Source organism: Euprymna scolopes, chromosome 24, assembly GCF_053919585.1.
Source record: "Euprymna scolopes isolate OS-2025 chromosome 24, ASM5391958v1, whole genome shotgun sequence".
NCBI lineage: Eukaryota > Metazoa > Mollusca > Cephalopoda > Sepiida > Sepiolidae > Euprymna > Euprymna scolopes.
In genome coordinates, this window is record NC_136505.1 from 81,828,272 (window position 1) to 81,843,258 (window position 14,987).

At 26.4% G+C, this 14,987-nt stretch overlaps 1 protein-coding gene across 1 annotated transcript in view; it reads right to left on the reverse strand.

Moving 5' to 3' along the window:
- LOC145246803 (uncharacterized) overlaps positions 1–14,987 on the reverse strand; it is an 86,952-nt gene that overhangs the window by 9,939 nt on the left and 62,026 nt on the right. The window contains exons 11-15 of the mRNA XM_080108603.1: positions 11,560–11,626; positions 11,321–11,401; positions 9,299–9,625; positions 8,182–8,257; positions 7,185–7,332 (exon numbers count right to left, since the gene is read on the reverse strand). Of these exons, the coding sequence (XP_079964729.1) occupies positions 7,185–7,332; positions 8,182–8,257; positions 9,299–9,625; positions 11,321–11,401; positions 11,560–11,626 (699 nt within the window). The remainder of the gene's footprint in view (positions 1–7,184; positions 7,333–8,181; positions 8,258–9,298; positions 9,626–11,320; positions 11,402–11,559; positions 11,627–14,987) is intronic.

Here is a 14,987-nt window from a genome sequence, read left to right on the forward strand (position 1 = left end):
ATTTGTGATAAAAATTAACAATCATTTGTGATAAAAATCAACAATCATTTGTGATAAAAATCAACAATCATTTGTGATAAAAATCAACAATCATTTGTGATAAAAATCAACAATCATTTGTGATAAAAATCAACAATCATTTGTGATAAAAATTAACAATCATTTGTGATAAAAATCAACAATCATTTGTGATAAAAATCAACAATCATTTGTGATAAAAATCAACAATCATTTGTGATAAAAATCAACAATCATTTGTGATAAAAATCAACAATCATTTGTGATAAAAATCAACAATCATTTGTGATAAAAATTAACAATCATTTGTGATAAAAATCAACAATCATTTGTGATAAAAATCAACAATCATTTGTGATAAAAATCAACAATCATTTGTGATAAAAATCAACAATCATTTGTGATAAAAATCAACAATCATTTGTGATAAAAATCAACAATCATTTGTGATAAAAATCAACAATCATTTGTGATAAAAATCAACAATCATTTGTGATAAAAATCAACAATCATTTGTGATAAAAATCAACAATCATTTGTGATAAAAATCAACAATCATTTGTGATAAAAATCAACAATCATTTGTGATAAAAATTAACAATCATTTGTGATAAAAATCAACAATCATTTGTGATAAAAATCAACAATCATTTGTGATAAAAATCAACAATCATTTGTGATAAAAATCAACAATCATTTGTGATAAAAATCAACAATCATTTGTGATAAAAATCAACAATCATTTGTGATAAAAATCAACAATCATTTGTGATAAAAATTAACAATCATTTGTGATAAAAATCAACAATCATTTGTGATAAAAATCAACAATCATTTGTGATAAAAATCAACAATCATTTGTGATAAAAATCAACAATCATTTGTGATAAAAATCAACAATCATTTGTGATAAAAATTAACAATCATTTGTGATAAAAATCAACAATCATTTGTGATAAAAATCAACAATCATTTGTGATAAAAATCAACAATCATTTGTGATAAAAATCAACAATCATTTGTGATAAAAATCAACAATCATTTGTGATAAAAATCAACAATCATTTGTGATAAAAATCAACAATCATTTGTGATAAAAATCAACAATCATTTGTGATAAAAATTAACAATCATTTGTGATAAAAATCAACAATCATTTGTGATAAAAATCAACAATCATTTGTGATAAAAATCAACAATCATTTGTGATAAAAATCAACAATCATTTGTGATAAAAATCAACAATCATTTGTGATAAAAATCAACAATCATTTGTGATAAAAATCAACAATCATTTGTGATAAAAATTAACAATCATTTGTGATAAAAATCAACAATCATTTGTGATAAAAATCAACAATCATTTGTGATAAAAATCAACAATCATTTGTGATAAAAATCAACAATCATTTGTGATAAAAATCAACAATCATTTGTGATAAAAATCAACAATCATTTGTGATAAAAATTAACAATCATTTGTGATAAAAATCAACAATCATTTGTGATAAAAATCAACAATCATTTGTGATAAAAATCAACAATCATTTGTGATAAAAATCAACAATCATTTGTGATAAAAATCAACAATCATTTGTGATAAAAATCAACAATCATTTGTGATAAAAATCAACAATCATTTGTGATAAAAATCAACAATCATTTGTGATAAAAATCAACAATCATTTGTGATAAAAATCAACAATCATTTGTGATAAAAATCAACAATCATTTGTGATAAAAATCAACAATCATTTGTGATAAAAATCAACAATCATTTGTGATAAAAATCAACAATCATTTGTGATAAAAATCAACAATCATTTGTGATAAAAATCAACAATCATTTGTGATAAAAATCAACAATCATTTGTGATAAAAATCAACAATCATTTGTGATAAAAATCAACAATCATTTGTGATAAAAATCAACAATCATTTGTGATAAAAATCAACAATCATTTGTGATAAAAATCAACAATCATTTGTGATAAAAATCAACAATCATTTGTGATAAAAATCAACAATCATTTGTGATAAAAATCAACAATCATTTGTGATAAAAATTAACAATCATTTGTGATAAAAATCAACAATCATTTGTGATAAAAATCAACAATCATTTGTGATAAAAATCAACAAGCATTTGTGATAAAAATCAACAATCATTTGTGATAAAAATCAACAAGCATTTGTGATAAAAATCAACAATCATTTGTGATAAAAATCAACAATCATTTGTGATAAAAATCAACAATCATTTGTGATAAAAATTAACAATCATTTGTGATAAAAATCAACAATCATTTGTGATAAAAATCAACAATCATTTGTGATAAAAATCAACAATCATTTGTGATAAAAATCAACAATCATTTGTGATAAAAATCAACAATCATTTGTGATAAAAATCAACAATCATTTGTGATAAAAATTAACAATCATTTGTGATAAAAATCAACAATCATTTGTGATAAAAATCAACAATCATTTGTGATAAAAATCAACAATCATTTGTGATAAAAATCAACAATCATTTGTGATAAAAATCAACAATCATTTGTGATAAAAATCAACAATCATTTGTGATAAAAATCAACAATCATTTGTGATAAAAATTAACAATCATTTGTGATAAAAATCAACAATCATTTGTGATAAAAATTAACAATCATTTGTGATAAAAATTAACAATCATTTGTGATAAAAATCAACAATCATTTGTGATAAAAATCAACAATCATTTGTGATAAAAATCAACAATCATTTGTGATAAAAATCAACAATCATTTGTGATAAAAATCAACAATCATTTGTGATAAAAATCAACAATCATTTGTGATAAAAATCAACAATCATTTGTGATAAAAATCAACAATCATTTGTGATAAAAATCAACAATCATTTGTGATAAAAATCAACAATCATTTGTGATAAAAATCAACAATCATTTGTGATAAAAATCAACAATCATTTGTGATAAAAATCAACAATCATTTGTGATAAAAATCAACAATCATTTGTGATAAAAATTAACAATCATTTGTGATAAAAATCAACAATCATTTGTGATAAAAATCAACAATCATTTGTGATAAAAATCAACAATCATTTGTGATAAAAATCAACAATCATTTGTGATAAAAATCAACAATCATTTGTGATAAAAATCAACAATCATTTGTGATAAAAATTAACAATCATTTGTGATAAAAATCAACAATCATTTGTGATAAAAATCAACAATCATTTGTGATAAAAATCAACAATCATTTGTGATAAAAATCAACAATCATTTGTGATAAAAATCAACAATCATTTGTGATAAAAATCAACAATCATTTGTGATAAAAATCAACAATCATTTGTGATAAAAATCAACAATCATTTGTGATAAAAATCAACAATCATTTGTGATAAAAATCAACAATCATTTGTGATAAAAATCAACAATCATTTGTGATAAAAATCAACAATCATTTGTGATAAAAATCAACAATCATTTGTGATAAAAATCAACAATCATTTGTGATAAAAATTAACAATCATTTGTGATAAAAATCAACAATCATTTGTGATAAAAATCAACAATCATTTGTGATAAAAATCAACAATCATTTGTGATAAAAATCAACAATCATTTGTGATAAAAATCAACAATCATTTGTGATAAAAATCAACAATCATTTGTGATAAAAATCAACAATCATTTGTGATAAAAATCAACAATCATTTGTGATAAAAATCAACAATCATTTGTGATAAAAATCAACAATCATTTGTGATAAAAATTAACAATCATTTGTGATAAAAATCAACAATCATTTGTGATAAAAATCAACAATCATTTGTGATAAAAATCAACAATCATTTGTGATAAAAATCAACAATCATTTGTGATAAAAATCAACAAGCATTTGTGATAAAAATCAACAATCATTTGTGATAAAAATCAACAATCATTTGTGATAAAAATCAACAATCATTTGTGATAAAAATTAACAATCATTTGTGATAAAAATCAACAATCATTTGTGATAAAAATCAACAATCATTTGTGATAAAAATCAACAATCATTTGTGATAAAAATCAACAATCATTTGTGATAAAAATCAACAATCATTTGTGATAAAAATCAACAATCATTTGTGATAAAAATTAACAATCATTTGTGATAAAAATCAACAATCATTTGTGATAAAAATCAACAATCATTTGTGATAAAAATCAACAATCATTTGTGATAAAAATCAACAATCATTTGTGATAAAAATCAACAATCATTTGTGATAAAAATCAACAATCATTTGTGATAAAAATCAACAATCATTTGTGATAAAAATTAACAATCATTTGTGATAAAAATCAACAATCATTTGTGATAAAAATTAACAATCATTTGTGATAAAAATTAACAATCATTTGTGATAAAAATCAACAATCATTTGTGATAAAAATCAACAATCATTTGTGATAAAAATCAACAATCATTTGTGATAAAAATCAACAATCATTTGTGATAAAAATCAACAATCATTTGTGATAAAAATCAACAATCATTTGTGATAAAAATCAACAATCATTTGTGATAAAAATTAACAATCATTTGTGATAAAAATCAACAATCATTTGTGATAAAAATCAACAATCATTTGTGATAAAAATCAACAATCATTTGTGATAAAAATCAACAATCATTTGTGATAAAAATCAACAATCATTTGTGATAAAAATCAACAATCATTTGTGATAAAAATCAACAATCATTTGTGATAAAAATCAACAATCATTTGTGATAAAAATCAACAATCATTTGTGATAAAAATTAACAATCATTTGTGATAAAAATCAACAATCATTTGTGATAAAAATTAACAATCATTTGTGATAAAAATTAACAATCATTTGTGATAAAAATCAACAATCATTTGTGATAAAAATCAACAATCATTTGTGATAAAAATCAACAATCATTTGTGATAAAAATCAACAATCATTTGTGATAAAAATCAACAATCATTTGTGATAAAAATCAACAATCATTTGTGATAAAAATCAACAATCATTTGTGATAAAAATCAACAATCATTTGTGATAAAAATCAACAATCATTTGTGATAAAAATCAACAATCATTTGTGATAAAAATCAACAATCATTTGTGATAAAAATCAACAATCATTTGTGATAAAAATCAACAATCATTTGTGATAAAAATCAACAATCATTTGTGATAAAAATCAACAATCATTTGTGATAAAAATCAACAAGCATTTGTGATAAAAATCAACAAGCATTTGTGATAAAAATCAACAAGCATTTGTGATAAAAATCAACAATCATTTGTGATAAAAATCAACAATCATTTGTGATAAAAATTAACAATCATTTGTGATAAAAATCAACAATCATTTGTGATAAAAATTAACAATCATTTGTGATAAAAATCAACAATCATTTGTGATAAAAATCAACAATCATTTGTGATAAAAATCAACAATCATTTGTGATAAAAATCAACAATCATTTGTGATAAAAATCAACAATCATTTGTGATAAAAATCAACAATCATTTGTGATAAAAATCAACAATCATTTGTGATAAAAATCAACAATCATTTGTGATAAAAATCAACAATCATTTGTGATAAAAATCAACAATCATTTGTGATAAAAATCAACAATCATTTGTGATAAAAATCAACAATCATTTGTGATAAAAATCAACAATCATTTGTGATAAAAATCAACAATCATTTGTGATAAAAATCAACAATCATTTGTGATAAAAATCAACAATCATTTGTGATAAAAATCAACAATCATTTGTGATAAAAATCAACAATCATTTGTGATAAAAATCAACAATCATTTGTGATAAAAATCAACAATCATTTGTGATAAAAATCAACAATCATTTGTGATAAAAATCAACAATCATTTGTGATAAAAATCAACAAGCATTTGTGATAAAAATCAACAAGCATTTGTGATAAAAATCAACAAGCATTTGTGATAAAAATCAACAATCATTTGTGATAAAAATCAACAATCATTTGTGATAAAAATCAACAATCATTTGTGATAAAAATCAACAATCATTTGTGATAAAAATCAACAAGCATTTGTGATAAAAATCAACAATCATTTGTGATAAAAATCAACAATCATTTGTGATAAAAATCAACAATCATTTGTGATAAAAATCAACAATCATTTGTGATAAAAATCAACAATCATTTGTGATAAAAATCAACAAGCATTTGTGATAAAAATCAACAAGCATTTGTGATAAAAATCAACAAGCATTTGTGATAAAAATCAACAATCATTTGTGATAAAAATTAACAATCATTTGTGATAAAAATCAACAATCATTTGTGATAAAAATCAACAATCATTTGTGATAAAAATCAACAATCATTTGTGATAAAAATCAACAATCATTTGTGATAAAAATCAACAATCATTTGTGATAAAAATCAACAATCATTTGTGATAAAAATCAACAAGCTTGTCATTCGACAGTTTCCAATCAGTTTCAACACAACAGAACACTGAAGAATTCTAGAGTTTACATGAACATGACATAGGTATGAGAACCAACTTTCTATCAATTTTGAGAAATATTTAGCCCCTCCCCCCCATTCCGGTGATGTAAGCCATTTTTAATCTTCTGGGTGTAATTCCTTTGTTATCATCTCATTGACAGAAAGCAGCTGCTGATCTCATTGACATACTATAAGCAATTGACTCACTGGATAGTGATGTCTTTCTTTCTCTTCTGTTGCTGTTAAAGCTATTGTCTTAGTCATAGTGAAGATGCAAAAAATACAGAGTTAAAAAAAAAAAGAAGACATCCAAGCGCAATATCTGACAAAGAAAAACCCTTTTTTTCTCTTCATTGTTATGTGTCAATTCAAACATGTCATATTGTGACATGCAATTCTAATCTTTTAACTTCTAATGCAATTTTTCACTTTTATGTTTAAGCGTATGTGGAAAAAATACTGTTTTATAACGTTACTTTTTAGTAGTCGCGTCCAATCAAGGTTAAACCATCTTGTATTCTTGTAGATCTTTTATGGAGACAGTTTTACTAGCACAAATTAAATCCTTGCCTCTAGTGAAAATGAATCCAGAGAGATGAAGAAATTGTAACTTACCTCCGACCACTTGTGTGAATAATAAGACGCTGGGTGTTGGTCTGAAAAGATGTGAGTAAACGAACACGGGTGGTAATCATTTTCGTTCAACGGTAACAGCATGTATTCATTCCAGACACGTTGCATCACTTCATTCCAATGGTCTTTACTGCAAAAGACATTTTAATTAAAACTAACAATTAACACCAAACAAACAGATATTCATGCATGTTTTAATGTGTTTATTACTTTTTTGTTTTAACTTGTACAGTGACTGATAGAAAAAAAAAAGAGTAGTAGTAAAAGTTTAAAACGCACATAAAAACAAAACTCCTAAATTGCATTAACAATCCTCCAAAACGTGATCAATTGAGTTACCCAACACAAACGATGTTAGTTTTGTTTTCTCTTGCTGAACATGTAACTTTTTTGCTGAACATGTAACATTTTTGCTGAACATGTAACTTTTTTGCTGAACATGTAACATTTTTGCTGAACATGTAACATTTTTGCTGAACATGTAACATTTTTGCTGAACATGTAACTTTTTTGCTGAACATGTAACATTTTTGCTGAACATGTAACATTTTTGCTGAACATGTAACATTTTTGCTGAACATGTAACATTTTTGCTGAACATGTAACTTTTTTGCTGAACATGTAACTTTTTTGCTGAACATGTAACATGACGGTCCCAACTTTTTTCCTTCATCAGGAAAGTTCCTCCTCTTTATCTCAACAAGAATTCACCATGTATTCACAAATGTGGATTATCTGCATAAGTGCAAAAGGTTAATTCCTTTTACTCGAGACTCGTACGTGTAAATAGCATTCGCATATGTGGTTAACGGGAACATGCCATCGTTTATTGTAACATTGTACTAGTACCCTGCTTCTCCAATGGAGTAATTCTTCCTAGCAACAATCCTCTTTATGCTGCATTTGTATACCAGGACAGAAAGTTTACATTTTTATTATAGATATATTAAGTATATAAAAAGAACAAATAATTACCTACCTTACATGATACTCTATATCTAAAGCACTCAGATAGATTTGTCTCATCACATCAAAGCCAATCATGTGTTTCTGACCTGATAAATAAAACAAAAAGAATTTGCATTTTCAGCCATCTGACTTAACTTTTTCAATCAAAGATAAATTTGTACAAAGAACAAAATATTAAAGTTTTTACATTGCTGTTTTAGTTTAAAATAGACAAGTTGAATTATTGTTAAATAAAAAAAAAACAAATAATAGTTAATCCATGAATATTTAATAGTTATACAATAAATACTACCAAATTAATAAAATGTCCGCTTTCAAAACCAATATGCAAGTATCAGAAAGTTTCATATGAGAATTTTATAATTTTGTATGTCAATCAATCGCCATCGAAAGAAGTGAAACAATCAGCCATGCACAACTTCCTCAACACTCTGGATCTGTTAATGATGCACCAGACAGGGGATAATCGTGAACTAATTTGGCTTTACAAACACCTCTCCAGTACAACTATTTGTGAAAATGCCTTACATTTGCTTTCAGCCTGCCAAGCCAGCAGATCATCCCATGAAACTTTTTGATATTAGTTTTGAAAAAAAATAAAAAACAGACTTAACTATTATTTATTGAATAAATATTAAATATTCACAAATTAAAAGTAGCATGAAATATACATAGATTTTTTTTTGATAAATAAGAAATGGTCATTTCAATTGATCAGATTAAAATGATTAAAAAAAAAAGTTAACTAATTACAACAGATACATTATCTAAGGCTATTCGGAATCTAACTAAATGTTGTAAATTGGTTTTAAAAGAAGCTAGAAATTTCAAACCAACCGTATTTATTATCTAATCAATAAAAGTTTGCTTAGACCTTTGTTTCTGGTTGAGTAATTATCTTTGGCAAGACTTATATGTACTTATAAATTTTAACGAAATTCAATGATTCAGAATACTTTTGTATCTACAGATTCGTAAATACAGATTCAGTTTTATTAAAAGAAAATTACAATTTAATTAATGTTTCCGTCAATTTTAGCTTGGATATTTGTTTCCCCACATCTCATTAGTTTTATAATTCTAAGTTATAGAAATTGATGAATTTTCTTTTTCTATCGACAACTTACCTTTGAGGATAATATCAATCATATCACTGGACATTGGTTCACCAGTTTGATAGTGTGACGAGATACGATGGAGTGTAGATGGTTGAGATAGCCACATTGTCATGAAGTTTGAGCAAATATAGAGCGCATCCCATTCAATATTCTTCTGACCAGAAATCTCACTGTACGGCACTTTAGTGAGCATTTGTTGGAGACCATGTCCAAATTCAGAATACAACAAATGCACTTCTTCAAGCGTCAGCAGAGTTGGCATACTTGGCACCAATGGTTTGTATAGGTTCATCACCAAATATGAAAATGGTTTCAAATTATGAAAATCACTTCTTTCTGAAAAAAACAAAACAAAAAACAAAACAAATCTTATTATCATATAGTTATTAGAAAAAAAGTGAGAGATTTAATTTGCATTTCATCCATAATTTCCTGATTTTAAAACCGACATAATGTTGTACGAGAATCTCATGGTTAATGATAGTCTAATGAATGTCGTTTGATTTTATGACTTAAAAACCTGACAAAAAGCTGAGGACCTTTTCACCTAGAATTTGTTTGTGCCGAAATATCAATAAAAAAACAGAATAGAATAAAACCAAGATTATTTTCAAATGATAACTTTTTCTTTGCTTCGAATTCTCATGTCAGCACTTCAAGAATAGGAAGTACATAAGAGACAATTTCAGTTTATTTCCATTCTTTAAGACAACATGTACTGCAGCTAACTTTCAGTTGCTTTCTTTGAAAACCCTCATTTCCTGTTTTTCCATCACATCCGACCATCTAACCTCACTAGGCAAAAAAAAAAAAAAGAACCATATTTCACGTCTTCCTCCTATAATGTTAACGGTATCCCTCTTTCAAGAATGAATGTTCATCACCTATGTGTAATAAGACTTGTCATCATCATCACCGTCGTCGCTGTGTAACTTGTTACATAAATGCTGCGTCCTTTACAGAAATGACATTCCCCGTTATATGACACTGATATGTACCTGTAAACAGACACTGATATGTACCCGACTATATAACATGTATTTGGCTATAAATTCTTTAATAAATTGATTTGATTTTTAAATTTTTAATATTTTTCTCTAAAAATAATTTACAGTTGCTAATATTTCAAGAGAAAATCATTTTAAGATTTCCCAAATGATATTAAAGCTAATATTTTGTTCCATATAAACAATGTGGTGTTATTTCTGTATTTTCTATTTCTGCATAAGTCATCATATGGTGATCATATGTACACTTTTTGTTCATTCACAAAGTTATGTCATGATAACTCAAAAATTATTTAATCAGCACGAACTTTTGAATGATGGTTATCGTTACCAAAGATCATCCATACAACAAATTTGGAATAATCAGAAACTGAAATTTCATTACGTCAACCATGACCAAATTCTTTAGGTCAAGATTTTATAAGAAACAAGCTACAATAAATGCCATAAAATTTCTACAATGAATGTGACTTTGACCATAGATATCTCAAAATTAAATTCTAAGTTAAACTATGACCAATAGTTTGACCACGTTTAGTAATGATTGGTTCAACGATGTGGACGCAAAGCTGTACATAAATAAAAAACCTCTACCAAAAAAATGGTGGATGCATTAATACTTAGATTGCTGACACAGAATTGTCGTTCATCTTTTGGGGTTTTCAAAACTGGCCCCCAAATGAATAGAGACTTTTGTAATTTAATTTTAAAGAGTGTGAAAATTTTAGAAAGTTTATATTGATTGATACTTCACAAGTTAAAAATAATTTTGATCGTTCATCAGATTTTCATTTTTGTATATTGCAAATAATGCAAAAATAATTCAAGACAAAAATAGAAAAAAAAACAAAAATCAGTTAACATGATGAGAACAATATTTCTGAAAAAAAAAAAAAAAACAACAAAAAAACAAAACAAAAAAGTGTTGGGAAATGTTGTAGGTGCAAGTGTCGTGGTAAGTTTTGTTGCTTGTTCTATGCTCATGGATAATAAGTGAACATCACTAAGAAAATTATTTACTCACCTTGACCAGATTCCATCCATGCACCTGTGAGTTTACCAGGACGAGCATAAGGGTCAAAGTAGAAGGAGGCCAAATATTCACCTAGAAACAAAAATTTAGAAGTTGTAAATTAATATTAACAATAAACAAACACAATAAGGTATTAAAGTATTAAAATAAAGGAAATTGCAAACAATTCTACTGATAATAGGTTGCCCTTCAGTCACTTCAAATTGGTGAAATTAAGAAAAAAAAAATACCTTGTTCATCATAGACACCAAATACTTTGACGTCTTCCTGCCATACATTAGAACCAGCAGTTTCATCCTGAATAAAAAAAATATCAACAATGAACAAAAAGTGATGACTTATGCAAAAATGGAAAATACCAAAATGACACCACATTGTTTATATGGAACAAAATATTAGCTTTACTATCATTTTGGAAATCTTAAAATCATCTCCTCTTGAAATATTAGAAACTAAATTATTTTTCAAGAAAAATATTAAAACTTCAAAAATCAAATGAATTGATAAAATTAAAAAAAAATTTATAGACAAATGCTATTTAACCCAGATTAACAAACAACAAAACATCCAAAATATTGAGTCAACAAATATAAAAAAATTATTTAGTATGCAAATAATTAATATATATAAAACAAAAGTAAATAAATGAGGTAGACTAATAAAAATAAGTTTATATTTGTGATGAAAAAACAAACAAAAAAAGCAGTAAGATTAAAAAAGGGTAGATAACTCTTCTGCTTGGCTGGATAGCAAAAACGCACAACACGTTTTACTCAAGGAAAAGAATTTGAAATTGAGACGTGTTTGAAGAGGGGAAAAGTGGGCGAATACTCTCTTTCTCCAATTTACCAAAGTAATCATTAAAAAAGTACACCCCTGCCTAAAAAAACCCCAAAAAACATTCAGCATGGGGGAGAAAAATGGTTAACTTACATCATTTTATATGAAATTCATATACAAAACCTCCATCCTAAAATAATTGTTTGCTTTTTTTTTTTGCTTCAAGTCTTTCAAAATGTTCACATAATCACCTAAAAAAAGCAAAACCTAATTTTATTTTTTTTTTTGGGGGGGGGGAAGTAGCGACGTGTGTTAACTGCAATACCTTTTTCATAATTTAAAGTATTGAGGGGGGGGGAACCGCAGTTTTCACAGAAAATCCGTTCTGTTACTTTTTTACTCATATCATGTTTAACGTTTGCGCAAAATTTAAAAAAATTCCAAGGCGTAGTTATTGTGAAGTGTGGACAAATGAACAGACAAAGGTGAATTTACAGGTCCACCCTCCTTTTGTCAGGGGACCAAAAAGTGTAATTTAATTACAAAGGGGAAATCTCAGATTTACTTCAGATGATCAGATAAAACTTTTAACTAAATCTATTTTACTACTCTCTCTCTCCCTCTCTCTCTCTCTATATATATATGCACAGATCATCATATAATGATTAGATCACTCTGACAGATGGCTTTTGTTGCCAGGTTCGAATCTATCGACTGGTGTTAATCGTGACACCCTGCACTGATGATTTCCAAAAGGATGAAACACTAGTGTCTGTAGGTATTTAATAATTATTATAGTAAATAATTATATTAGCATTACAAGTTGATTTTTTCTTTTGAGATAATTGTTATTTTATCAACTTGCATGGAAAGAGCTATGTAAAAGATGCTTAAAACGTTTGAATTATGCAAATACCATTAGTAGTTTAAAAGTTATGAGAATTTTAAGTGCCAAAATTTATGCTTTTCTGTGGACATTTTTCTGTAGAAAAAGTGGGCTAAATTATGGACTTCAACATTTCAAGAAATTCAGTAATTTCGCCACCATTTATTTATTTTTCAAGCTATTCTCATGAAATTTGGCAGTCTTATGTAAAATTGTGTGCTCTTTTTGATTATGCAGTCAAATCTAATGTATCTCTTTACCATAAGCCATGAATTATAAATTCAGATGTACAAATTTCAATTTTTTAAAAACTGGCGCATGGTATCATACAGTGGGTGTCTATCTATGAACAAAACTAAATATTATACTGGTATTTAAATATAGCTTTATAGGAGAGCTTAATCTTCGGTGTAGCCATTGAATGCCTAAAGAGCACTCATGGCCGGTATTTACTACTCCCTTCAAAGAAAAAAAAATGGAGTAGATATGAATTAATCTAAGAAATATATCAAAGAAAAATTTTCATATAGATTTTGGATTTCTGTAAAAGATGGAAATTCCCATAGTCGACCAGAATTTATGCATCTTGGGACCAGTCCAATTGTTAATTTTGTTAATCCTCTCTATATGGAACAAAATATATCCCTATTTTCTGCAATGCAACCCTAAATTGTACTTTACATGAATCCTTGATGTAACTTTCACAGTACCAGGATACCAGGAATCCTGATAAGCAACAGCTATATATTCACCAGTTGATGGTATTTTTTGTCATTTCTATTCTGTTGTTTTACTTCAATTATGTAAACAAAGAAATAAAACGGTAATTTTTTACCTTGTTACTACCTTAACATTTAAAATTACTTCTATAGGTTTTAAGGTATGCTGAAAACGAATATTGCATTTAAATTTCTGCAAATAAATAAGGATATTAAGCAATGTCATTTCTTATGTTATCGCTGGTGGCCCTCTTGATACGCGCAAGCGCAACCACGAGAAACTATGCACAAACGCGCATACCAAGATGGCCACCAACAACAATGTAAGAAATGACATTGCTTAATATCCGGAAAGCTACTTACTTGCGAAAAATTTAAATGTGATATTCGTTTTCAGCATACCTGAAGTTAATCATTTTAAAGAAAAATGTTAAGGTGGAAATAAGGTAAAAATTTACAAAATGCATCACAATGAAATTCTTTATCGAACCGTCTAATTATTCGTATTATTATTATTATTATTATTATTATTATTATTTAGATATCCTCAGTTAAAAAAAAAAACGGGTTTGTTTTACAAATTCGAAAAAATAGTCTTGACAATGAATTAAAAATAAATTCAAGTTTCACGATATCTTTTTTTATTTAATTGTTAAGTAAAAGTACAGAATAGTTAACAAAAAACACCCTTCCTTCCCCATGTTAAGAATGGGTTTCTAAATAATAACGTTATTATTTCAGCATGGTAGCATAAGTACCTTTTATTTGTTATGCTTTTTTGGGTTTTTTTTGACCACTGAAAAACAATTCTACCTTAAGTACAAATAAGTAGTTAAACGCATGTAATTAGTACATTTTGTTGTTTTTTAACGCTTTTAGTGCACGTGTACTGAAAGCGTTAAAAACAACAAAATAGCATTGTTTGGAAATCAAATTTGAAAAACTTGAAAATAATTTTTTTAAATTGACGAACTCAGAATAAAAAATGACTAGTCTAGTAAGACGAAAGCAGAAACGGTTTTCTATTTTTAAGAGAATACTTTAGTCAGCTCAGCGCATGACACGCTTAGTGACCATTTTTCCGTAAGCAGATTTGATTTCTATAAAAGATAACATTTGAAATAAAATTCCGCACGATTAATAATTATCAAATATTTACATATTATACATGAAAATAATTCTGAAACTATTATTTATATGAAAATGGATGATATATGCAGATTTATCTCATCAATTTTGAAATATTCTTCATCAACTTTGCTCGGTTGTAACT